Source organism: Pelophylax lessonae (assembly GCF_965119305.1).
Source record: "Pelophylax lessonae genome assembly, chromosome: 8".
In the NCBI taxonomy this organism is placed as follows: domain Eukaryota; kingdom Metazoa; phylum Chordata; class Amphibia; order Anura; family Ranidae; genus Pelophylax; species Pelophylax lessonae.
In genome coordinates, this window is record NC_138775.1 from 203,432,315 (window position 1) to 203,459,077 (window position 26,763).

Consider the following 26,763-nt stretch of genomic DNA (forward strand, 5'->3'; position numbering starts at 1 on the left):
TCCCACCATATGGCCATATCGTGCTCAAGCCCACTACTGCGTCAAAGTACCCCATTATCAGTGGGTCCTACACTATCCATGAAAAAGAGATGAATCCAGCCCTTCTAACCCTTGGAGATAACACTCCTTGCTGGGGAAGATGTGCAAATGCACTACAGGGGACTCCTCCCATATCCACTCGATGGTGGACACTGATTGAGTACAGGTGTGTGTGGGGGGTGGGGAGGGCTGCTCAACCTCGATAGTCTGGTCAGACCGAATACATAATAAACAGGCAAAAAATTTGGGGGAGCATACCCATGTATTTCCAAAGCTGCTGCAGCTATGAACCAAAAGACATGTATATTAAAAAAGAATAGCGCGCAAATGCAAAAGAAATTACTACCAAATCTGAAGAGAGTCCATAAATAAAAATGGGGGTTTGGTCCCACCATATGGCCATATCGTGCTCAAGCCCACTACTGCGTCAAAGTACCCCATTATCAGTGGGTCCTACACTATCCATGAAAAAGAGATGAATCCAGCCCTTCTAACCCTTGGAGATAACACTCCTTGCTGGGGAAGATGTGCAAATGCACTACAGGGGACTCCTCCCATATCCACTCGATGGTGGACACTGATTGAGTACAGGTGTGTGTGGGGGGTGGGGAGGGCTGCTCAACCTCGATAGTCTGGTCAGACCGAATACATAATAAACAGGCAAAAAATTTGGGGGAGCATACCCATGTATTTCCAAAGCTGCTGCAGCTATGAACCAAAAGACATGTATATTAAAAAAGAATAGCGCGCAAATGCCCACCAGACCTGAAAAATATATATTTTTTTAAATGCCCTCCTTTCTGGGACAGCTTCCCGCCGAATGCCTCGTCTGCAATTTGACAGTTCTTATATAGGTAAGGGTGGGGCCACCTGGCAACGTCACCTGGCGGCCTCGCCCCTTCACAGCCCAGCATGCACTGGTCCGTGACATTACAAGGCGGGTGGAACTACCAGGTGACGTTGCCAGGTGACCTCACCCTTGCCTATATAAGAACTGTCAAAGAGCCGAGGAGGCATTCAGCAAGCAGCTGTCCCGGCATTGTTGTGTTTCCTTTTTTTTCCTCATCTGGTGCGGTTAAGGAGGCGGGGGGCTCTTCCCCCTCTCCTCCTCTCCCCCTTCCCCTTCCACTTTCCTGACCTGCCAGGCTGCATGCCGGGATAAGGGTTTGGTATGGATTTTGGGGAAAGCCCCAATGAACCACCCAACCACCCCCCCCCCCCCCCCGCACGCTTTTTTTTTTTTTTTTCCCTGTCAGCGGGAAGCCCATTGACGGCTGATATCTCATCAGTTGTTAAAGACACTGCAGCTGGCTTCCTGGCCCCCTTTACTACCAGCTTACACTACACCCTGATTGGGTAAAGTTTTGCCCAATCTGTGCGCAGAATGCACTGTGCAGCTGTCAGTGCATTGCAGGGTGTTCTTTCATACAGCCTCATAGATTCCTCTATCTGTTTCTCTAAGCAGTGTGGTTAGAGGGATATCAGCCACTGACAGATGTACTTAGTAGCCACTGCTCCAGTGCCTGCCGAATACCAGAACAGTGCTTGCATGTGATTGGCAAAAGGGGATTGAAAAAAACTGACTTTTGTCATGCAGAGGGTGACATTAGGACCACTTGGCACTCACATTTCAGATAAATCCACATGAATTGGTTGTAATTCAAGCAGTGTATGGTCCATCTAACACATTCTAAGAGATACAACTACATTAGGAAGGGTCGCTATACTTGCATGAAGCTTTAACTGCTGTGTCAGTAAAAGAAATAAAAATTGATTTGAATAAAATCTGGTGTGAAATACATTTTGTACAGTTTATAGAAAATGAATTTACATAGTATAAAGTCATGGCAAACAAGGTGTGTGTGGGTGTTGTGGTAGTTTTTTCCCCCAATAATGCTGTAATCTGTTAAGGCAAACTTCTCCAGATAAGCAAGCATGCTTTTTGCTCCACTAAGCAGAAGTAATTATTCAAGGGAGTGTCAATCATGACAAAAACTTTGATTTTTGTATGTTTTATGGCCAGCACAGTGAAATAGTTGTTTACTTCTTGCAATATAACTTTATGCAGCTTTGTGGAAATGTAAACCTAAATATCATGCACATCAAAGGAGATTTTATGCAAATAAAGAATTCAGCACATCTTGTCTCCAGCTGTTTTGCTGCATAGGTATTCCAGTGATCTACCCCCCTTTACAGTAATTGATCCATGATCCAATGTAGAAATGACGGTTTGTTTTTTAAATATTCTGTATTTGTACTTCCTTACAATGCCCATCCCAATGTGTGCTATGGTAGACCCTTCTTTCCATGATATCATTGTGAAAACTTAGATGTTTGATAGTACATAACTGTAGCCACTAGTGCTGTGATCAAAACTCTGTTGCAGGAGTACAAATCTAACTAGCTTTGGTGACATTCTCACATCTATGGAGAATGAACCGACTGTCCAGCAGAGAGCAGTAGGAAATTATGATTTCTCAGGTTAAACAACCTCATTTTAAAATGAGGTTATTCTAAAGCAGGTAGTGCCTGTTCCTGTTTTTGGTTTACCCCCTTTTTCCTCCCTATAGCATAGATATTTGTTCTCTAGGCTACAACTATAGACCTCTACAAATGGATGGATTATGTCTAAGATCGAACAGTCCCATATATAAGTATTACCCCCAACATTTCATATTCCTGATGTGTCTGTTGTACAATATACTTGTGTTTAAAACAAAAAGTATATCCTGTTCTCTTTGTACTTCTTCCTTTTCTGCAATTATATCCAGTGATCTAACCAGTCCCCCTGTTTTCCTATTGCAAACTGACCACGCAAGGCATGAGAGCACATTTTTCCCAGAGTGGTCAGTGTTCTGGTTGTGCTGGGAGCACAGCCTGCCTATCCCCCAATGGCCAAGACATGTGCTGACATGATTGTGACAGAACCGACCCACAATGTGCTTGTGCGCTTCTGTCAGTATACAGCTCCATTCTTGAACATGGATATCCGATATTATCACCATAATGTACAAGACTAGCTAAGAATAGCTTGTATAAGATCTGGAACCATTTATTGAACAAACTCACTCAGAATATATACCCTCCCAGGAGGATAAACCCCCCCCCCCCCCTTCCCCTCCTGACCGTATTACCCTACCAATACAAATTGTAACCAGAAACCTAATTAAGCTGAACAAATTAACTAGCCACCTGGACAGAAAAAATAGGTGAATGGGAATCCACACCTAGACAACGTTCTAATTAACATGCTAAATAACTGCGCTTAAACCAGCCTAGGTGACACAATGTCTACCCAAACAATGTTGTAATTAGACAATAGGTGACCCAATTGACAATGGGACAGACCTGCTTGGCAGAGAACACCGACCATAACAGACCACCAGTAACAGACTGTCCATCTCCTACATTGAAGAACATGAACAGAGGCGAATGTGACCAGCCCTTTCAGTGAACATGTGCAGTTCAGAATCAAACAAACCAGGAATAGTCTTCATATGTTTTTTGAGAGATCTTGTTGCTAAATAATACTGTCCCATTTTGAAGTAATCCAAACCATATTCTCAGTGTCCATAAGTGGTTCTCCATTTTCTCAGACACCCAGTGCCCCTAATAGATACAGGATGACTTACACATAGGAGGGGCCGGGGAAGCTGGACAAGGAGTTTCCCGACCTCTCTAAGGTAATCTGGATTCCACAAGCCCCCTGCCCAAAGTGACTGCCGTCACAGACACTCTGCACAGCTTTTCACTTGGAATATCAATGTACTGCTCTTTCCCTGCCTCTTGCTGACAAACCCACCTGCAATTTCCACCCCACATCTCTCAAAGTTCCTTATGCAGCGGAGAACAGAGGGTCATGTGATCACTTAAAAAAAGAAAAAAGTATATATTGTACAGTCACAAATGTTTTCCCTTTTTTTTCTATTTGAAATGGAATGGGTCTTGGTTCACATACAGGTATACTTTAAAGCTCTTGGATGCCTCGGTTTCAGTTTACGTGAGGTGTGTTTTAAAAGAGACTGCCAACCACATTGATCTCTAAACGGGGTTTTAATACTTAAAAATAAAATCCATACAAAGACTCAAAAAAGCAGAGACAATGAGACTGAAATGATCCTTTGTGTGAGATGAACCCTAGCTGTATAAGTACATTTGAAGACAGATGTTGAGAGTAGCTTGTCATTGCAAGCCTTCCAAAATGTCAGTGAAAAAAGGGACATTTGGGCAAAACTGGTTATTTGGAATGGAAGGAGATCATTTGTAAAAGCCAAATGAGACTAGTTTTGCATAGTTACATAGTCCATCTAGTTCAACCAATAAAACTTTTTTTTATTTATTTATTTATTTTTTTTTATACAATCCTATATACACACATATACCCACAGTTGATCCAAAGGAAGGCATGTCCCCTCCCCCGCCCTAGAAAAAACATGATCCAACTTGCTCCAGCAGAGGGGAGAAAATCATTCCCGATTTCCCCCCCAAGAGGCAATCTGATATTCCCTGGATTAACTTTCCTTATAAATGTTAGTATCCAGTTGTATTTTTTTTTTTTTTTTTACATTTAGGAAAGAATGCAGGTCTTTGTGTTTTTTTTTTTTTTTTTTTTTTTTTTTTTTAGAGCAATCTACTGGGCTGGATCGATTCAGCCCTTGAGGGAATCTATTCCACATTTTCACAACTCCGTATTTAGAGAAAAAGATGAAAAGAGATTTGATCTCCAGAAGTATAGAGTGCCCCCTTGTCCTCTGATGACCTCATAGTAAATAACTCAACACCAAGTTCGCTATATGGACCGCTGAAGGATTTATACATGTTCATATCCCCTCTCTAAACTCCTCTTCTCTCTAAACTCCTCTTCTGAGAGGAATACATTCAGTTCTTCTAATTGTCCCTCATAGCTGAGCTCCTTTATGCCTTTTATCAGTTTGGTTGCCCTTCTCTGCACTTTCTCCAGTTCCCTGATTATCCCTTTTGTGAACTGGTGCCCAAAACTAAACTGCATATTCCGGATAAGATCTTACTAATTATTTGTAAAGGAGCAAAATCTCTCTCTCAGGAGTCTATACCTCCGTAATACAATGGATTTTGCTTGCCTTGGAAACTGCTGCTTAGCGTTGAGTGGCGTTATTAAGCTTATGATCTACAGGAACACCCAGAGCCTTCTCCACCATTGATCTCTCCCCCCCCCCCCAACCCTCTCCTGATTTGTAACCCCTAAAATCTAAGCTTGTCAGTAAACCTGTTCTAACTTTTAAACTAAGCCCTAAAACAAATGAAGTTCTCCTCTACGTGTTCATGGCATCTTGTGACTGGAGCCTATGTGTGCATGCAGGTGCCAAACCAAACTACATATCCCTGAGATCAGTGCTAAAAGAAACCAATACCTACTGTATTTAGCCTGCAGAATTTGTTCTTGCTGCACTGAAAAATAGTTGGATACAATACCCGTAAAATAAGCCCTACAATATACACCAGTATACAATTTGTATCCTGGTCATGAGAGACCTTTTGATTCTTATACTCATCTTCTCTCATATTTATCTATTATCAATATAATTGGCACTTTGATATATGAAAACTGATTTTAGGCTATCCTGTACAAAGTGCACAAAGTGCACACAAACATAACGCACAAAGCCTCGAGTTGCTCTATATGTTGTCACATTTTAAACTTCACTTTAAAGCAGGGTTTACAGTTGAAATTCCCCTAGAAGTCCCCAGGGCTATTGCATCTATTCATGATGGGTAGATCACATACTCACCAAGCTGACCCTGAAATTCTCTTCCACTACAGAAGAGTGGCACAGGAAAGCAACATTCTAAGGGTCTGCGTGTTCCTCACCAACCCTCATCTTCTGTCCATCCCCAGATCCCCAGGTGCTTTTATGTGACCTCACATGGGATGGACAAGGGGAGGGCTGGCAGTTATCAGTGTGCAAATACAGAAATCCTTTCACTGCAGCTTCCTTGCATTGGTCCACCTGTGAAGGAAACCACTCCGCTACTTTAGTGTGCCCTGCTGATACCCTGTTGTGTGCCACCTATATAATGAGGCCTCCTGACCCCTTATATGACCCCTCCTGACCCCTTATCCCTGCTGCCCCCTTGTATGCTGCTTTTCTCAAGTTTGACCCAGAATTGAGCATATGTGCATAAAAATTCAAGCACACATTTTACATTAAGGAGGTAAGTTTTAATATTCTTTACTTTTAATGCCTTTTCTAAAAATGGTATATCAACAGCTTGCTGATCATAGCATGTTTTGTGAGCTGTGGATCTGAACATTTTAGGGGATCCCCAAGTTACCAAACTTTGCCAAGGGTTCCTCCAAGGTAAAAAGGTTGAGAAACTCAGCCTGTAAAGTATTAGGGCTCTTTCACATAGGCGGATCGTTCCTACTCATCATCTGTCCTGGAGACAATGGCCATCAAGGCACAGAGGATGGACCTTCCTAGTGGGGACTTGCACAGCGATAAACTGTCAGGGGAGCTAAGCTCTTGCAACTCTGTTAAAAAAAAAAAAAAAGTTTTTTCCTTAGATATACTTTACTTTAAGCTTTTGTTTCTGTTATTTAAGCTGCTGTTATTAAAAGAAATTAAAGTATTAAAAGTAAAGTTATTGGTTGTGCTGTCTTTATGTGGGTGTTTTAAATAATCCTGTGGCTAGACAAATTCTGTTTTATATGAAATCATGCCACTTTTTTGAATGCCAAACCAAGATTACTCATCTAAAAGTATTTCTTACAATACTGAGTCAATCCATTTTATTTTTCCTTTTTTTTTCTCTTTGTCATGTAATGTGAGCAAATACTAACATTAATGGGCCTTTACACTAATGACACTGCTACAGATTGAAGGCAGGCAAATTTCTTAAATTTCTTAAATATCGGCCTCATGCTGAAGCAATTTTTTTAAATATTGGCCTCATGTTGATCTAGCAGATATTGAGCTTTTAAGAGACAAGTATACAGTAACTAGTTTAATTACCATATCTTTCCAGTTGAATAAAGCAGGCAGAAATATCCTTCTGACCATAACAAGCTTTGAAATGTACAGGTACAAAGGGTCCCTAAGACCAGGGCTAAGCCCCAGCACTGCTTTATTGACTTTTGCCCAGAGCCAACTTTCTAACAGCCAAAGAAAGTCCCTTGCATGGAACTATAACTGCTGTGCCAATAGAATAAGAAATATTTAGAAAAAAATCTGATGATACATGAACTATGTCCTGAACTATGTCTGTGATTTTATATTCTCTAACCATTCCTATTGCCCTGTATATTCTGCTTGTGGTGGAAAATATCTAAACATTTTTTGAAGCTGTGAATGTTGAAGTTGAATGTTCTCAGCTGGTACCAGTTCTAGGAGTGGGGAGTTCCACATTTTTATTGTTCTAGTAGTAAAATACTATTTCTGTAATAGAAAGATAACTACTCATTTATTCTAACCTCAAACTGTGGCTGTGTGTCCTCTTCAGGTAGGTTTTAAAGTAATAGTCTATTGCAGTTACTAAAGTCAACTTTTTGATATATTTTTACATTTTAATCAAATGCCCTCTTGCTTCTTAAGTGCCTCTTAAGTGCCTCTACAGAGTGACTAATTTGTACTCTGTAACCAAGCTGAGGTCCTCCACCCCCCCCACCCCCCCTATCAATTGTGTTGCCCTTTGCAGAACTCTTTCTACTTCAACAACATTTTCCAGTGGATTAGTGATCAAACTTGAACTGCATATTCAAGATGAGGTTAAGCAAGTGTTTTGTAAAGGGGTAGAATTATTTATCTCTTGCATTACAGTATTTTGCTGGCTTTGGTGGTGGCTTTGCATTGCATGCCATTGTGAAGTCTGGATCTATAAGCTCTCCCATATTCTTTTCCATCACTGATTCTCTCGTGGAAACCCCTCCTATGTATTTTGCATGTATATTTTTCTCAAAATTGAACCTCATCTGCAATGTAGCTGCCCAACCCCCTAAACTTATCAAAGTCTTCCTGTAATGATTCTATATCCCATGCCAATTTATTTTCCGGCATAATATGGTATCGTCTGCAAAAAAACTGAAATTGAGCTCTTAATCCCAACCTCTGTATCATTATTTAACAAATTAAACAGAATTGGTATCAAGATGTATCTCTTGAGCACACCAATCACAACTTTAGACCTTTTTAGAGAACGCGTCGCATATCTCTACTGTCTGGATACATTCATGTAACCATTTTTCCTATCCAGGTACATAAAATCATACAAATATTTGAGGCACAGTGTCCAATGCTTTAGAAAAATATAAATAAACTATGTCCTCCTGAACTTCCATCATCCAAATTCTTAATCTCAGAGGTCTCATAGGACAATAAGAGTTTGGTCTAACGAGCACAGTCTTTCATAAAACCATGCTGGTTGTCACATATACCTTCTTCTTCTTTTTTTTTTTTTTTTTTTTTTTATAGCAGACTGATTTCTGAATAGTGTCTATTGCCATTTTGCCATTCCAATACCCTACATACTATTGAGGTTAGGCTGACTGAGTAGTTTCTTGGGATACATATTGATGATGACTTTTTATTTTTTTTTAATTGGTACCACATTTTACTCAACAGCAATCAGTTGGCACCATTCTAGGCAGGAAAGTGGCTTGGCTATTGCCGAATGAAGTTCCTTAAGGAATAATGGGTGTAAGCCCTCTAGACCTGGTGATTCGTTTCCAATAAGCTTCTCTTGCCTCTTTTGTACCTAGTTTTCTGTCAGCCACAGATGTACCATTTTGGTTTAAGGTAATAACTGTTACAATTATCAAACCTGTCATTTTTTTTTCATCTGTAAAACTGAAGCGAAAAATGATTACACATCTGCCTCTCCCTGTCATTTGTGACCAACTTCTCATGTTCATCTGTTATGGGTCCTATCTGCTTTTTCCACAACCTTTTGCTATAGATGTGTTTTTCTCCTCTCACCTTCACCTTCCAGGACGACAAACACGTGAGAGATGAGGGGCTCCACCCTACAGGAAACACAATCAGTTCATAGCTATTAAAAGGCCCCACCCTTCCCCTTGCCCCTTAGTATTGATTGTTTCTCCTACAGCGAAACATTTATTTTTTTTTCTCTGACCTAAAGACTGTTGAATGGTCCCCCTGTGAGGCAGGTTCAGCAATGCCGGTGAAGGCCACATTCTACCTGCATGCCTTCTAGACTTCTCACAGGTTGCCCCAGGATACAGGCGGTCGGTCACAGTGGCGGTCCCTCCAGAGCCTGTGGCCTTCTATTCAACAGGGGTCTCCTTCGGTCCTCCCGGCCATTCAGCTGGAATTCGCATTCAGCCGGAGTTTTAAAAAAAAATGCCGGACAGCGTGCTCCAAGCCTCGCTTTGAAACATTCTGGTTTGTGCAGGAAAGGTGGAGCATTTGCAGCGCGACCCGAAAGAGGGAAGCGAGTACGGAGGAGACGCCAGACCCGCATGGCGCCGGTAAGGCAGACTCCCCAGCCAAAAGAACCCAGAAAACTGCTAAGGATATGAAACTGCAACCCGCCTCATGGGAGGAGGGGAGGTTGGTTCTGGTGGCTACAGGCAAAAGCAGACCAGAGCCCGAATCCCCAGGTGCAACCCAGGAGGCCTCTAATAAAGCACCCCCTGTATCCGCTGGCACTAGCTCCTCTAAAACATGTGGTAATTTCGGGGAGAGACTGCCCAGGTCTCACACCAAGGCCTTTTGTTACAGGTGTATTAAACTGGCTGGTAATGAAAGATTTCCTTAGGTCTGTGCAGGAAGAAATGCTAGCCACTATCCAGTCCTTCCGCACCTCTGTAGCTTCCCCCCAAGTAACAGAGCAGGGGAGCTAACCCCTAAAGAGGGCCTTTCTTCTCAGGAGAGTATACTTTCCAAGGCAGGCCCATCTACTTTTCTGCCTGGTTCACAGGGTCTTCCCCCTGCTCAAGCAAGGGAAGAGGAAGACCTAGGGAATGCAGGAAGTCAGGCTAAGTCTCAGCTTAGCTCTGGGGAGGAGGTTGATGTGAATCCAGACAGTGAGGTAGAGGATACCAAATTGAACAGAAATCTGTTTGGTCTGGAAAATCTGGGGGACTCCTTCAAGCTGTTTATGCTACAGAAGAAATCACAGAACTCACCAAGGAAACCTCGGCAGAGGATAAGATGTATAAAGGACTGGTCAAAAACCAATCCAAGGTATTACCTGTTTGCCGTTCTTGAAGAATTAAATCTTTCAAGGATTGGTGGTTTCCTGAAAGAGGTCTGGTTAGACCAAAGCCATGGAAAAGGAGATTCCCCTTTAAAGAGGAGGAGGTGGAAAAATTCCTAAAGAGTCCAAAATTGTCTCAAGCGACTAAGAGGTCTGGCCTCTCTTTTGAGGACACAGGGAATAGTAGAGATGTCATGGACCCGTAAGTCAGAATCTCTGTTGAAGAAAGCCTGGGATGCCAACTCATCCACTATGGCTCCAGCACTGGCTGCAACCTGTGTGGCTAGTAATGCCGATTTCTGGATGGAAAAGCCTATAAGTAGTTGAACGGACACCTGGATGTTCGGGTTCGACTGGTTTGGCCGAACTTCGCAAAAAAGTTGAGTTTGTGACCCGAACTTGACCCCGAGCCCCATTGAAGTCAATGGGGACCCAAACTTTTGAGCACTAAAATGGCTCTAAAAAAGTAATGGAAAGGGCTAGAGGGCTGCAAATGGCAGCAAAATGTTTTTAACAGCATGCTAAGTGTTCTGCAAACAAATGTGGATAGGGAAATAACTTAAAATAGCATAAAATACTAAAAAATTAAAAATTTATATTGATGTAGGAGGACGAGGTCCATATGGAGTAGGAGGTTGAGGTGGCAGTGGATGTGGCGGTGTAGGTGGGATCGGCGGCGGTAGAGGACGAGGTAGCCAACACTGGTTTTGGTTTTTAATTTTATTTTTTTTTAAATTGGGGTACAGCCCAAAAGAGTGAGAAAGAGATCAAAAATACAATAATGGCTGGATAAGGCTGGTACACATGTCTATTCTGCACAAGGTATGGACAAGTCCTGTGGGATCCATGCCTGGTCATTTTAATGAACGTGAGCTTGTCCACATTTGTTCTGGACAGGCAGCTGCGCTTGTCTGTGATAACGCCCTCTGCCGTGCTAAATACATGTTCAGATAATACACTGGCTGCAGGGCAGGCCAGCACCTCCAAGGCGTAAAGGGCAAGCTCAGGCCTGTGCCCAATTTGGAGACCCAGAAGTTGAAGGGGGCAGACCCGTCATTCAGTACATCTAGGCATGTGCACATACTGCTCCACCATGTTGGTGAAATGCTGCCTCCTGCTAAGACGTTCGATATCAGCAGGTGATGCTGGTTGTTGCGGCGTGTTGACAAAGCTTTTCCACATTTTGGCCATGCTAACCCTGCCTTCTGAGGTGCTGGCGGGGCCATAGCTGTGTTGGCTACCTCTTCCTCCTCCTCTGCCTTTGCCTTGTGCTTCCACTGTGCTCCTGCTGTACTTGCGCATCTTGCGATCGTGCTCCAGTGAGGGGATTAAGGATTGTACGTTGTCCTTGTAACAGAGATCCAGCAGCGTGGCCACCCAGTAATCAGCACAAGTTATAATGTGGGAACTTGGCGGTTGTTGCGTAGACACTGCAGCATGTAATTGCTCATGTGTGGCAGGCAACGAAAAGCTGTCCTCTGTGGGAGGTGTATCGTCTGTGTCCTCTGTATCCCCCCAGCCACGCACCAGTGATGGCCATGAGCTGGTCTGTGCCACCCTGCTGTAAACATGGTTCATCCTCCTCCATCTCCTCCTCCTCATCCTCCACCTCAGCATCCTCCAGAACTGTTCCCTTGCTGGACAATTGTGTACCTGGCGTTTGTGGGTGCAGGAACCCACCCTCGGAGCCACTTGTGAATGACTGCCCTGAAAGCCTTGGAAATTATCCTGATTCCTCCTCCTCCTCCTCCTCCTCCTGTGCCACATCCTCTTCCGTCATCGCCTGAATCGTTTTTCAAGGAGGCATAGAAGTGGGATAGTAATGCTGAGAATGGCGTCATCGGCACTGGCCATGTTGGAGTACTCGAAACAGCGCAACAAGGCACACAGGTCTCGCATGGAGGCCCAGTTATTGGTGGTGAAGGGGTGCTGTTCCGCAGAGCAACTCACGCGTGCTGCAGCTGAAACTCCGCTATCGCCTGCTGCTGCTCTCAGTCTGGCCAGCATGTGCAAGGTGGAGTTCCACCTTGTGGGCACGTCACATATGAGGCGGTGAGCAGGAAGGCCTAAGTTACGCTGCAGCGCTGACAGGTGAGCAGCAGCAGGGTGAGAACGCCGAAAGTGTGCGGCAGCTCTGACATATCGAGGTAATATTTAAGGAATCTCTGCGCCACCAAATTCAGCACATGCACCAGGCAAGGGATGTGCGTCAAACCGGCTATGCCGAGAGCTGCTACGAGATTTCGAGCTTGAAGCTCACTGGCACCAACCACTCATCGGTCTGTTGTTCAATGCCCCGCCACAACTCCTGCGCGGTGTGGGGTTTTTCCCCTAAACAGGCAAGTTTTCAAACTGCCTGCTTTTGTTTACCCCTGGCTGTGCTGAAGTTGTTAGCAAAGGTATTGTGCTGACCAGATGAGGAGGCGGTAGAGGATGAGGAAGCGGAGTAGGAGGAGTTAGCAACAGGAGGCAAACTGAAGCGCCCTGCAATCCTGGGTGGTGGAAGGAAATGCGCCAAACTGCTATCCACCTCAGGCCCAGCCTCCACTGCATTTACCCAGTGTGCTGTTGGGTAGATATAACGTCCCTGACCGTGCTTACTGGTCCACGTATCCGTAGTTAGGTGGACCTTGCCACAGACGGCATTGCGCAGTACACACCTGATTTTGTCCCCCACTTGGTTGTGCAGGGAAGGGATGGCTTGCCTGGAAAAGTAGTGGCGGCTGGGCACGACGTACTGTGGGCTTTTAAAACTCTGTCTCCAGCAGACGGCATGACAGCATTTCAAAGGCCAGGGATTTTTAAATTCTGGCATTCAGGGTCAGGGATCGCGGGTGGGTAGGGGGGTACTGCCTCTTCCGCTCCAGTGTTTGGGAGATAGAGAGCTGAATGCTTCCATGGGACATTGTGGAGATGGTTGGTGACCCAGGTGGTGGTGTTGCTGTTTGCGGGGTGGCAGGTGCCACTGTCACTACAGAGGTGGATGAAGAGGCCGGGACTGCAGCAGAAGAGGAAGCAGGAGGAGCCAGAGACCTTTCTTGGTTTTTGAGGTGTCTACTCCACTGCAGCTCGTGCTTTGCACTTAGATGCCTGGTCATGCAGGTTGTGCTCAGGTTGAGAACGCTTATGCCTCGCTTCAGGCTCTGATTGCACAGCGTGCAAACCACTCGTGTCCTGTCATCAGCACATTGTCTGAAGACTTTGGTGTGGTCAGTCCCTTGCTGCATTGGGCAGTAGCAGGTGTACTGTCCAGGGGACAGCCGTTCTGCTTTTGCACCCTGCTCCCTCTTCTGCTGTGCTGGTGGCTCTGTGCGACCACTGCCTCTTCCTCCGAACCACACAGGTCACCTGCATGACGTTGATTTCATGTGAGGTCGAGGTCCTCATCGTCCTCCATGTTTTCTTCCACCCAGTCTTCACCCCTGCCCTCCTTGTTGGTCTGCACAATTCTGAAAGCCGCAGCAGTTGTCACCTGTTTCGTCATCATCCAAGATGTGCTGCGATGGTCCTCCCATGTACTCATCTTCAAACAGAAGTGGTTGGGCTTCGGTGCACTCAATCTCTTCCACTTCTGGGCAGGGCTAGGTGGATGGCCCTGGGAAACCATGCTAACAGAGTCATCAAAAAGCAGAAGAGACTGCTGCATGACTTGGGGCTCAGACTGCTTGGCTGATTTGCAAGGGGGTGAGGTGAAAGACTGATGGACATTAGCTGCAGGTGCCAACTCTGATCTTTCGGCAATAGACTGGGTGGGAGATAATGTGACGGCACTGGAGGCACTGTCGGCAACCCAATCTATCGCCTGCATTTGTTCTGGCCTCAATATTCATAGAGCCACATTAGGCCCGACCAAATACTGCTGCAGGTTCTGTCGCCTACTCGCAACTGAGAAAGGTGTTTCACTTGTGCGTGTAGCTGGCATAGATCGACCATGTCCTCTCCTTGCAACAGGAGCTCCAAAAGCAGCACCACGACCGGGGCCATGTCCCTTATTTCACATTCTCCTCATACTTCTTCTCAAATTTAGGATCTTGCCCTAAATGGGTGTTTTTTGAATAGCAGAATAGAACAATATGTTGTGTATTTTGCCCAAAAATTATGTTTTTTGACTAACACAGTAGGACAGCAGCTTGAATTCTACACGTACAGATGCAGCAAGCAAGGGCTATAAAATGATGGATTTTAGCCCAAAAAGTGTGTTTTTGAAAACCCACAAAATTATAGCTATATATAGCTTTAAATGTGCACTCAATAATGCGACAGAGGCCCAAGAAGTAGGGTGATGCCAAAAATGGGTGTGTTTTTTTTTTTTTTTTTTTAAACCCTAAAACTATTGCGGTATTTCAAGCTTGTTTTTATCACACATGCAGCAAGCAAGGGCTATAAAACTGTGTTTTTTGACTAACACAGTAGGACAGCAGCTTGAATTCTACATGTACAGATGCAGCAAGGAAGGGCTATAAAATTATGGATTTTAGCCCAAAAAGGGTGTTTTTAAAAACACAGAAAATTATTGCTATATATAGCTTTAAATGAGCACTGAATATGCTGGTGCACTGAGCTTTCATAAAATTCCCCCCGCCGCCCACCGAACTAACAGATGGATAAAAGTATTTTTTTTGTCATTGGGATCAGGGCAGGGTAAAAAGATTGTGCACTGCACCCACACAACAAAATCTATGTAGATGAGTTGAAGTTCTGATTTAATAATAATGATTCTGTCCTCCTCCTAGCGGCGCTTTGTGACTCCAGCTTATATAGACGCTGGGTCGCATGCTGCACTGGCCAATCACAGCCATGCCATTAGTAGGCATGGCTGTGATGGCTTCTAAGGGCACACCAGTTAAACGCTTGTGGATTGGCTGCCCTGCATCTTTTTTTACGCGCCATTTAAAAACCCGAACACCAAACTCTATAACGAATATACAGTACGATGTCCGGGATCGGGTCTGGTATCCGAAAACCCTAAAGTCCGGTACGAACCCGAACGTTACAGTTCGGGTTTGCTTAAGTTACAAAACCTTTCACAGGGAAACAAGTCCCAGGACCTGCTGGACTGTATGTACTGTATGTGTGTGTGTGTATGTGTATATGTATATATGTATGTGTATGTATGTATGTGTATATATATATATATATATATATATATTGTGGTGTTTTTTTTTTTTTACAGAGACCCTAGAGAATAAAATGGAGATTGTTGCAATAATTATCACACCGTATTTGCGCAGCAGTCTTCCAAACACAATTAATTTGGAAAAAAATCACTTTTTTTAATTAAATAATAAGAAAACCGTAAAGTTAGCCCATTTTTTTTTCTTAATGTGAAAGATAATGTTACACCGAGTACATATACCCAACATGTCATGCTTCAAAACATTGGTACTTAAAAATCCCCATAGGGGTCACTTTAAAAATTTCTACAGGTTAGAGTTACAGAGAAGGTCCAGGGCTCAAATTTATGCTCCCCCCTCAAACGATCGCAGCGATACCTCACATGTGTGGTTTGAACACCGTTTACATATGTGGGCGCGACTTACGTATGCGTTCGCTTCTGCACACGAGCTAACGGAGACAGGGTACTTTTAATTTTTTTTTCCCTATTTATTTTATCTAATTTTTAATTTTTACAGTTTTTTTTAAAATGTTTTGATCATTATTATTCTTAATACAAGGAATATAAAAATCCCTTGTAATAAAAATAAGCATGACAGGACCGCTTTAATGTGAGATCTGGGGGTCAAAAAGACCACAGATCTCCCATCTACACTAAAAATATTTAAAAATCAAAAAAAGTTTTCATGATGAAAAAGAATGGGCTCTTTAAATGCATTGCTAGAAGACGACGTTTGACGTCGCTCCAGTCCTGCAAGGCCATAGTCGAGTGGGGGCCATTTTGCCCTCACTTGACTTCCTGCCTGTGAGGAGCGTGGACCGGATCATTTTTCCCTTTTCCCACTGCTGGCAGGTCCGGCAAGCCGGGAAAATGACCAGGAAGTGGTTGGGGGGGGGGGGCACCTCTCCAACTTCACCGTAAGGGTGATCTCGCAATGAATCTGCTGCTGGGACCACCCTTATAAGAAAGGGGACCGACGGCAGTTTAAAAAAATACCGGGGTTAGGGCACCTATTGGCTGCCATAATCCCAGTATTTAATGTCAAAATACCGACGTAAAACTGCGGCGGGCAGTCCGAAAGTGGTTAACTTTCATTTGGTCTCATCACTCCAAATGACTTTGTACCAGAAGGTTTGAGGCTTGTCTGTGCTGTTTGCGGGATACTTTGTGGCATTTGCGTAGTAATGGCTTTCTTCTGGCAACTCGAACATGTAGCCTATCTTTCTTCAAGTGTCTCCTTATGGTTCATCTTGAAACAGCCACACCACATGTTTTCAGAGAGTCCTGTATTTCACCTGAAGGTATTTGTTGGTTTTTCTTTGCATCCGAATTTTCCTGGCAGTTGTGGATGAAACTTTAGTTGGTCTACCTGACCGGGGTTTGGTTTTAACAGAACCCCTAATTTTCCACTTCTTGATTAGAGTTTGAACACTGCTGATTGTCATTCTCAATTACTTGGATATCTTTTTATATCCCTTTCCTGTTTTACACTCCACTACCTTTTCCCGCAAATCATTTGATAATTCTTTTGCTTTCCCCATGACTCAGAATCCAGAAACGTCAGTGCAGCACTGGATGAAAGATGCAAGGGTCTGTCAGGAGTCCAGAAACTCATTGACCTTTTATACACGACACACACACACACACTAATTATAAGCAAACAGATCACAGGTGAGGATAGTTACCTTTTTATTAGCCATTCAAACTCCTTTGTGTCAACTTGTGTGCATGTTATCAGGCCAAAATCACCAGGGTATGTAAACTTTTGATCAGGGTCATTTGGGTAGTTTCTGTTGTCCTTATGATTTAACCACTTCCGGCTGATGGATGTAGATCTATGTTGTCTCGAAGAAGTGGTTGTACCGAGGTGATGCCTGCAGCTAGAGGCATCCTCCCTTTACCATTTTTTTAGAGTCGGCGGTTGGCTTTCAGATGATCAGGGCCGATGCGGCTTGAGAGCTGCTTTGCCGTTACCCCAGCAAGGAGGAGGGGACTACCCTCCCCATCCCGCCACCTTCTGCAGCTCTCCCTGGGTCTCCCCTCCCACTGGGAGACCCAAGCAACCAGCCGACACGTCCGCTGGCTGGTTGGAGTCCTGATCAAAGCCAAATTCGATAATGTGAATGTGATGAAGTGATGATGTCATGTCCGGGTTACTCGGCGGCTAAAGGCGCCAAATTTAAAAACTGTCAGTATTCAAGATTTTGGCATTTTGAATACATTGAAGTGCAGTGGAGGGGTCTGGGGTCTTTTAGACCCCTGATCCCTCCATAAAGAGTACCTGTCACTGCCTATTACTGTCACAAGGGATGTTTACATTGCTTGTGACAGCAATAAAAGTGATCAGATTATTTTTTTTTTAAACTGTGCTAAAAATTAAATAAAATAGGAAAAAAAATATTAAAGGGCCCCCGTTGCCATGAACTCGCGCAAGAAAGAAAATGCATACGGAAGTCGCGCACGCAAATGAAAGCACTGTTCAAACTACATATGTGAGGTATTGCCGTGATCGCCAGAGCGAGAGCAATAATTCTAAAAAAAAAAAAGCTACTCTATAACTCTAAACTGGTAGCTGTTAAAAAAATTTAAAGCGTCACCTATGGAGATTTTTATTGAGCATAGTTTGTCACCATTCTGCGGGTGTGCGCAATTTTAAACCATGTTGGGTATCTATTTACTCAGCATGACATCATCTTTCACAATATACAAATAAGGGCTAACTTTACAGTTTTGTTTTTTTTAAATGCAATGAAATTTATTTTTTACAAAAAAATGGCATTTGACAAAAAAGGCGTGACCAACAAATATTGCAACGACCGCCATTTTATTCTCCAGAGTCTTTGCTAAAAAAAAAAAAAAAAAAAAAAAAATGCGTATGTATAATGTTTGGGGGTTCTAAGTAATTTTCTAGCTAAAAATACAGATTTTAACTTGTAAACAACGTGTCAGAAATGGACTCGGTCCAGAAGTGGTTAAAAGGAGTACCGTTGATAATAAATGGCTTCAGCCAAATACTGAAATGAGTGAAAAAAGTTTTTGTGTTATTATTCATATTCTCGGAAAAATGGCCAAGAAATCATAAATTGTGCCAGGGTATGTAAACTTATGAGTACAATTGTATATCCACCTCCAAACCAAGCCCCTTTTCAGGTATCTTTTTAAATTATTTGTTTTTTTTTTTTTCCTCATTTCACATTGGATTGCTGCAGGTTGAAACCAGATGGCAGTTTTGGTGAACATGAGGCTGCTAATTTTGCAGTTCAACAAAATTTTGCTCTCACCCCCTACTCGTGATTTCTTCTTCTTTCTTTCTTTCTTCTTTCTTCTTCTCCCTTCTCCCTTCTTCTCCCTTCTTCTCCCTTCTTCTCCCTTCTTCTCCCTTCTTCTCCCTTCTTCTCCCTTCTTCTCCCTTCTTCTCCCTTCTTCTCCCTTCTTCTCCCTTCTTCTCCCTTCTTCTCCCTTCTTCTCCCTTCTTCTCCCTTCTTCTCCCTTCTTCTCCCTTCTTCTCCCTTCTTCTCCCTTCTTCTCCCTTCTTCTCCCTTCTTCTCCCTGTCCATGGCTATAGAATTTCTTCATAGCTTCAGACATTGCATGCCACAAAAGTGGTAAAAATAAAATCTATACTATTCTATATATATATATTTTTTTTTTTACCTTGTGTAACTTAAACATGTTTATGTACTATGCATGTTAATAATATTATGTCTCTAGAGAACAAACTTGAATATTCCGCATTCTATTGTGCTTCATATAATCCTTGTGAGCATAAAGCCCCCTGTATTTAACCACATATTTTGCACTTAAACTAGTATTGAATTCTAATGCTGTTTCTGGGCAAGTACACTAAAAATCTCACCAGGGAATGGTTACAATGCACTTTGTCAAATTGACCAAAATGTAAGACAGATTTATATTTATGAACTGGAAAATAGTGTTTTTTGATTTAAAAAAAAAAAAAAAGAAAATGTTGCTTCGTAGTAAATCCTTCATCCTACTTTGTTTACAGATTGTATTTTATTCCATGCTTGTACAAATACTTGTAATACAAACCATTACCATGTAGTATAATGGAATTGCTCTCTTTTAATCCTAACACACTTTCACTTAGATAAAAGTTTGTGCCACTCTTGTGTTTAAAGTGAATTCATTCCAGATGTCCTGCCTAGTCGCTCCCTTCCTAATCATTCACTGTCTTGAAATTCTTGCTTTTAGGACTATAATGTATTTTGGGTTATGTGATTTTATTAGACATATCTGTAAACCAACTGCTTTACAACTGTGTAAACTGTTCCTCAAAGTAAACATTTTGAAAAGTACCCCGATTTTTTATAAATCTTGCTCTTCTGCAAAATAATGATGTATTGGTAGGATCTCTCCAGGGAACATACAGTCACATGAAAATTTAAGTATACCCCATGGAAATTTTTTAACCTTTTCAACATACATGAATAGGTAAATACTTTATTTTCATTCAGACAGTTCCTACTAATGAAGGTGATATACTTGAATAAAATCCAAAGGAAATTTTACCTTTTCAAATATTTATTTACCAAAAATGTCAACGGTGTACTGTGAAAAAGTTAATACATTCTCGGCTCCAGAATCTGGTTACATAATTGGTAAGGTTGACAAGCCACCAGTCCATCCAGTTCAACCTCTGGTGTGTGAGGGTGTATGTGTTTATGTCAATAGTACATTGTATATCCCTGTATGTTGTGATCGTTAAGGTGCCCATCTAATCGTTTTTTGAAACTATCAACACTCCCTGCTGATACCACTGCTTTCCACACCCTTACTGCTCTGACAGTAAAGACCCCTCTAAGCAGTTTAAAGAGGAACCACAGTCTGTTAACATAATTTGTAATAAAAACATCTTTGTCATTCTGAAGCTTCCATCCAACCACTTTGCTGCAGAAATCTCCACTAAGTCCGGCTGCAGCCATTTTTATTGTGGGCAGCTGAAGCTGCTGCCTGTTCACTTCCTATATTTACACAGACCTAAATAAAAAAAAAAAAATATATATCTATCTATCCCCTCACATTTTTGTAAATAATTTATATCTTTTCATGTGACAACACTGAAGAAATGACACTTTGCTACAATGTAAAGTAGTGAGTGTACAGCTTGTATAACCGTGTGAATTTGCTGTCCCCTCAAAATAACTCAACACACAGCCAATAATGTCTAAAGTGCTAGCAGCAAAATTGAGTACACCTCTAAGATAAAATGTCTAAATTGGCTCCAAAGAGTCAAAATTTTGTGTGCCCACCATTATTTTCCAGCACTGCCTTAACCCTCTTGGGCATGGAGTTCACCAGAGCTTCACAGGTTGCCACTGGAGTCCTCTTCCACTCCTCCATGACAACATCACGGAGCTGGTGAATGTTCGAGACCTTGCGCTCCTCCATCTTCCATTTGAGGATGCCCCACAGATGTTCAATATGGTTTAGGTCTGGAGACATACTTGGCTAGTCCATCGCCTTTACTCTCAGCTTCTTTAGCAAGGCAGTGGTCATCTTGGAGGTGTGTTTTGGGTCGTTATGTTGGAATACTGCCCTGAGGCCCAGTCTCTGAAAGGAGGGGATCATGCTCTGCTTCAGTATGTCACAGTACATGTTGGCATTCATGGTTCCCTCAAAGAACTTTAGCTCCCCAGTGCCGGCAGAAATCATGCAGCCCCAGACCATGACACTCCCACCACTATTCTTGACTGAAGGCACTGTCTCTTTATACTCCTCACCTGGTTGCCGCCACACGCTTGACACCATCTGAACCAAAAAAAGTTTATCTTTGTCTCATCAGACCTCAGAACATGGTTCCAGTAATCAATGTCCTTAGTCTTCTTGTCTTCAGCAAACCGTTTGCGGGCTTTCTTGTGCATAATCTTCAGAAGAGGTTTCCTTCTGGGACGCCAGCCACGCAGACCAATTTTATGCAGTGTGTGGCCTATGGTCTGAGCACTGACAGGGTGACCCCCCCCCCATCCCTTTAACCTCTGCAGTAATGCTGGAAGCACTCATACGTCTATTTCCCAAAGACAACCTCTGGATATGATGCTGAGCTCGTGCACTCATCTTCTTTGGTCAACCATGGCGAGGCCTGTTCTGAGTGGAACCTGTCTTGTTTAACGGCTGTATGGGCTTGGCCATCATGCTGCAGCTCAGTTTCAGAGTCTTGGCAATCTTCTTATAGCCTAGGCCATCTTTATGTAGAGCAACAATTCTTTTTTTTCAGATCTTTAGAGTTCTTTGCCCTGAGTTGCCATGTTGAACTTCCAGTGACCAGTGTGAGTGTGCGAGCGATAACACCAAATGTAACACACCTGCTCCCAATTCACACCCAAGACCTTGTAACCCTAATGAGTCACATGACACCGGGCAGAGAAAATGGCTAAATTGTCCCAATTTGGACATTTTAACTTGGGGGTGTACTCACTTTTGTTGCCAGCGGTTTAGACATTAATGGCTGGGTGTTGAGTTATTTTGAAGGGGCAGAAAATTTACACTATTATACAAGCTGTACACTCACTTCTTTACATTGTAGCAAAGTGTCATTTCTTCAGTGTTTTCACATGAAAAGATATAATAAAATATTTTCAAAAATGTGAAAATGTCACTTTTGTGAGATACTGTGTGTGTGTGTGTATGTATGTATGTATGTATGTATGTGTGTGTGTGTATATATATATATATATATATATATATATATATATATATATATATATGACAACAATCAGTAGTATACTGCACAAATCTGGCCTTTATGGAAGAGTGGCAAGAAGAAAGCCATTTCTTAAAGATATCCATAAAAAGTGTTGTTTAAAGTTTGCCAAAAGCCACCTGGGAGACACACCAAACATGTGGAAGAAGGTGCTCTGGTCAGATGAAACCAAAATCGAACTTTTTGGCAACAATGCAAAACGTTATGTTTGGCTTAAAAGCAACACAGCTCATCACCCTGAACACCCCATCCCCACTGTCAAACATGGTGGTGGCAGCATCATGGTTTGGGCCTGCTTTTCTTCAGCAGGGATAGGGAAGATGGTTAAAATTGATGGGAAGATGGAAGTAGCCAAATACAGGACCATTCTGGAAGAAAACCTTATGGAGTCTGCAAAAGACCTGAGACTGAGATGGAGATTTGTCTTCCAACAAGACAATGATCCAAAACATAAAGCAAAATCTACAATGGAATGGTTCACAAATAAACCTATCCAGGTGTTGGAATGGCCAAGTCAAAGTCCAGACCTGAATCCAATCGAGAATCTGTGGAAAGAACTGAAAACTGCTGTTCACAAACGCTTTCCATCCAACCTCACTGAGCTCGAGCTGTTTTGCAAGGAGGAATGGGCAAAAATTTAAGTCTCTCGATGTGCAACACTGATAGACATACCCCAAGCGACTTACAGCTGTAATCGCAGCAAAAGGTGGCGCTACAAAGTATAAACTTAACGTTTTTTATTTGTTAACAAAGTTTGAAATATCCAATAAATTTCGTTCCACTTCATGATTGTGTCCCACTTGTTGTTGATTCTTCACAAAAAATTACACTTTTATATCTTTATGTTTGAAGCCTGAAATGTGGCAAAAGGTCGCAAGGGGGCCGAATACTTTCGCAAAGCACTGTATATGTTTGTGTGTATGTATAATATGATATATGAGATATATATAATTTATAATTTTTTTTTTTTACCAACATGTAGCAGAATACATATTGGCCTAAACTTATGAAGAAATAGGTTTTGATTTATTTAATTTTTTTAAACTTTTTTTTTTTTTTTAGTTGATCTGTTTTATAGCAGAAAATGAAAAATACTTTTTTTATTTTTATTTATTTATTTTTTTTCAAAATTTTCACTTTTTTTTGTTTTTATAGCACAAAAAATAAAAACCCTAGTGGTAATCAAATACCACCAAAAGAAAGCTCTATTTCTGGGGGCGGGGGTGTGGGGGGAAATTACATACATTTCACTGGGGTACAGGGTTGCATTAAAGTAAAAAACCTTCTGTGCTGCAGCTGCCCTCCAGACCCCCCCCCCCCCCTTTTCCTTACCTGAGCCCATCCGATCCAGCGATATGCACGAGCACAGCGACTCCCGCCTTTGTCTCTCTCCTTATTCAACACATTTATAACTACTTGATATAAAATGCTTGTATTGAAGTACACATACTATATACACAAATAAATGGACTTCAATAGGTTGTAAGCCCAAGGGGGAAAAAAAACCTGGAACACAAAGGCATAATGAGCTAGAATGAGCTAGTATTAATCGCATACTAGCTCATTATGAAATGCTTGCCTTAGAACAAAGCCCTACAGTGGTGCCCACACACCTGCTGAGACAACTGACCTCTGCCCTGGTGTTTCTTCCGCGTTCGCTGTGGATGATCAAAGCTGCGATGTCACTCCTGCGCATGCGCAGAAACCTCTGTTTGTGGCACGGTAAGCTAGACCTTCCGAGTGCATGTGCCAAAGACTACATTATTGGCTGCATGCACACTGAATATCTCCTAAATGGTGTTTAGGAGATATTCACAGTACCTAAAAGGTAAGCCTTAACATAGGCTTACCTGTAGGTACAATTAAAAACCTTATTTCCTCTTTAAAAATGGTAATACCATGTGACATATTTTTTTTTGGGGAAGCCTTACCATATTAAAAGGGTTTTCTCATTCACATTCTTCTTGATGGTGCAGTATTAGGACAACTAAGCCAACCTGTATTTCAGTTTAGCCATTTTCTTTTTGTATTGAAATTTTTGAAGGATGTTTAAAGCCAACCTCTGATATGTGATATTTCCCTGGAAAACGGAAAGTTGGAGCCTGGAAATACTCTAGTAGGATCTCCTCAAGAACATCTTTGGCAGATGTTTCTCCATTATAGCTGGCTCTCTGTATGTGCTGTAGCTTTATTCCAAGATGATCTTGTTACAGAAGATTCCATTTTATTGCAAACTCTATTTTCTCAAGGTGATAAACAAAGGTCACATTCAGAATGCTACAAGTAGTTGAACAATAGCTACACATGAATTCTTGGTGGTGGTTGACAACGCTTTAAAAAAATATTTCCAAGTAGTGCACTAGCTACGTTTTAGGTTATCTTAGGTCTCTTATTAACCACTTTACCACCGGAGGATTTTGCTGTCTTGCGTCTGGTCCACTTTTTGCGATTCGGCGCTGTGCGACTTTAACTGACAATTGCGCGGACGTGCGACACCATACCCAAACGAAATTTACGTCCTTTTTTTTCCCACAAACAGAGCTTTCTTTTGGTGGTATTTGATCACCTGTGCGATTTTTTTACTTTTTGCGCTATAAACAAAGAGCGTTTATTTTGAAAAAATAACAATATTTTTAACATATTTTTTTATATGAAATCCCCCCCCCCCCCCAAAAAAAAATGTAAAAATGGCCAATTTGTTTTCTGCTACCTATGTTTGGTAAAAAAAATCACAATAAGTGTATTTTGATTGGTTTGCGCAAAAGTTATTGCGTTTAACTAAGGGAAAGATTTCTGTCATTTTTGGTGTTTTGTTTTTAACGAGTAATGGCGGGACTGCGACATCGCGGTGGACAGGTCGGACCGTTGACTGACATTTTTGACACTTTTGGGGGTACCAGTGACATTACTGCAGTAATCAGTGCTATATATATGCACTGTTACTGTAAAAATGACACTGGCAGGGAAGGGGTTAATTTTATTGGAGATGGAGGGGTTAATGTATGCCTGGTGCTTACTAACGTGTGTGGGGGGAGGTGACTGAGTGAGTCAGGGACAGATCGCATGTTCAGCTATGCTGAACCATGCTATCTGTCTCTGCCTGTCACTTAGGAGATCTGCCCGCTCTGTTTACACAAGCGGGCGTATCTCCACACTCAATTCCCCGGCGATCGGGGAAGAGCAGCGGCGATCGCCGCCGCTCCTCACCTGGCCCGACTCCCGTTGTGACTGAAAACAGCAGGAGCGCGCCTCCGGTGGACAATAACGAGCCACATTGCTGCAGTAGCAGCAATGTGAGCAGACGTCAAGTGGTTAATTTATTATACTTCTGGACATTTTAAAAGAATAATTTAGAATAATCAGAAAATGTACTTTTTTTTTTTTTTTTTTTTTTTAAATCCAATACTATCAAGGCTCTACAGGTACTGTGTATGTTTCTGAGATGAATTAACACAAGCAAAATACCATCTAGAGTGTATTGACTTGCTTTTCACTTTGTCCATATTGGTCTATAATCAACTGTATGTGTAACCGTGTTGACTCAGGGAGTAGTCTCAGACCATTTTTAGAAAATGGAAATCGTAAAGGCAACAGATGCCAACTGTCAAATGTGAACCAGATTTGAAATAATAAAACATTCATTTCTCATTATTTCTCTGGCTAAATGCACATTTTACCCAGCCAGAAAAATGAACATTTTTGTATTGTTCATGATCCATTTTTAAAAAAATAAAAATAAAAAAATGTTTCTTCCAACAGGGTTCTGGTAATGAAGATAGACAACGATGCAGTGCATGTACGGCTAAAGTAAGTGAAAATTAACGTTTTTTTTCCCTCCTGTATTGAATTGCTATATTTGTTTAAAGCCTTAAACTAGATCCGTTTTTACATTGTGTGTGCATATACTGTTATGCTTAGCATCGTTTCCCAGAACTCTTTAGCAGATATTATGATCAGTGTCCAGCTTTAAACAAAGGGTGCAAAGGCATAGTGCATTACCATTATAGTTTACTGGATAAAAAAACAAGTGAGCACATACTCAAACACCAAGGTATAAAAGCTTAGTGTACTACACTACGCTTTTATACCTTGGCGTACAGTGCATCAGGAAAGTATTCACAGCGCTTCACATTTTCCACTTTTGTTATGTTATAGCCTTATTCCAAAATTGATTCAATTCATTATTTTCCTCTAAATTCTACAAACAATACCCCATAATGACAACGTGAAAGAAGTTTGTTTGAAATCTTTGCAAATTTATAAAAAAAAAAAATCACATGTACATAACTAATTAAAGCCTTTGCTCAATACTTTGTTGAAGCACCTTTGGCACCAATTACAACCTCAAGTCTTTTTGAGTATGATGCTACAAGCTTGGCACATCTATTTTTATGCAGTTTCTCCCATTCTTCTTTGCAGGACCTCCCAAGCTCCATCAGGTTGGATGGGGAGCGTCAGTGCACAGCCATTTTCAGATCGATCCAGAGATGTTCAATCAGGTTCAAGTCTGGGCTCTGACTGGGCCACTGAAAGACATTTACAAAGTTGTCCCGAAGCCACTATTTTATTATCTTGGCTGTGTGCTTAGAGTAGTTGTCCTGTTGGAAGATATACCTTCGCCCCCGTCTGAGGTCCAGAGCGCTCTGGTGCAGGTTTTCATTAAGGATGTCTCTATACATTGCTGCATTAATAT

General features: G+C 42.1%; 1 protein-coding gene across 2 annotated transcripts in view; it reads left to right on the forward strand.

Annotated features, from left to right (window-relative positions):
- Window positions 1–26,763, forward strand: part of LOC309562281 (uncharacterized protein) — a 634,986-nt gene that overhangs the window by 50,250 nt on the left and 557,973 nt on the right. For both annotated transcript variants that reach the window (XM_082266404.1, XM_082266405.1), the window contains exon 3: window positions 25,830–25,877. In XM_082266404.1, coding sequence (XP_082122530.1) covers window positions 25,830–25,877 — 48 coding nt within the window. The remainder of the gene's footprint in view (window positions 1–25,829; window positions 25,878–26,763) is intronic.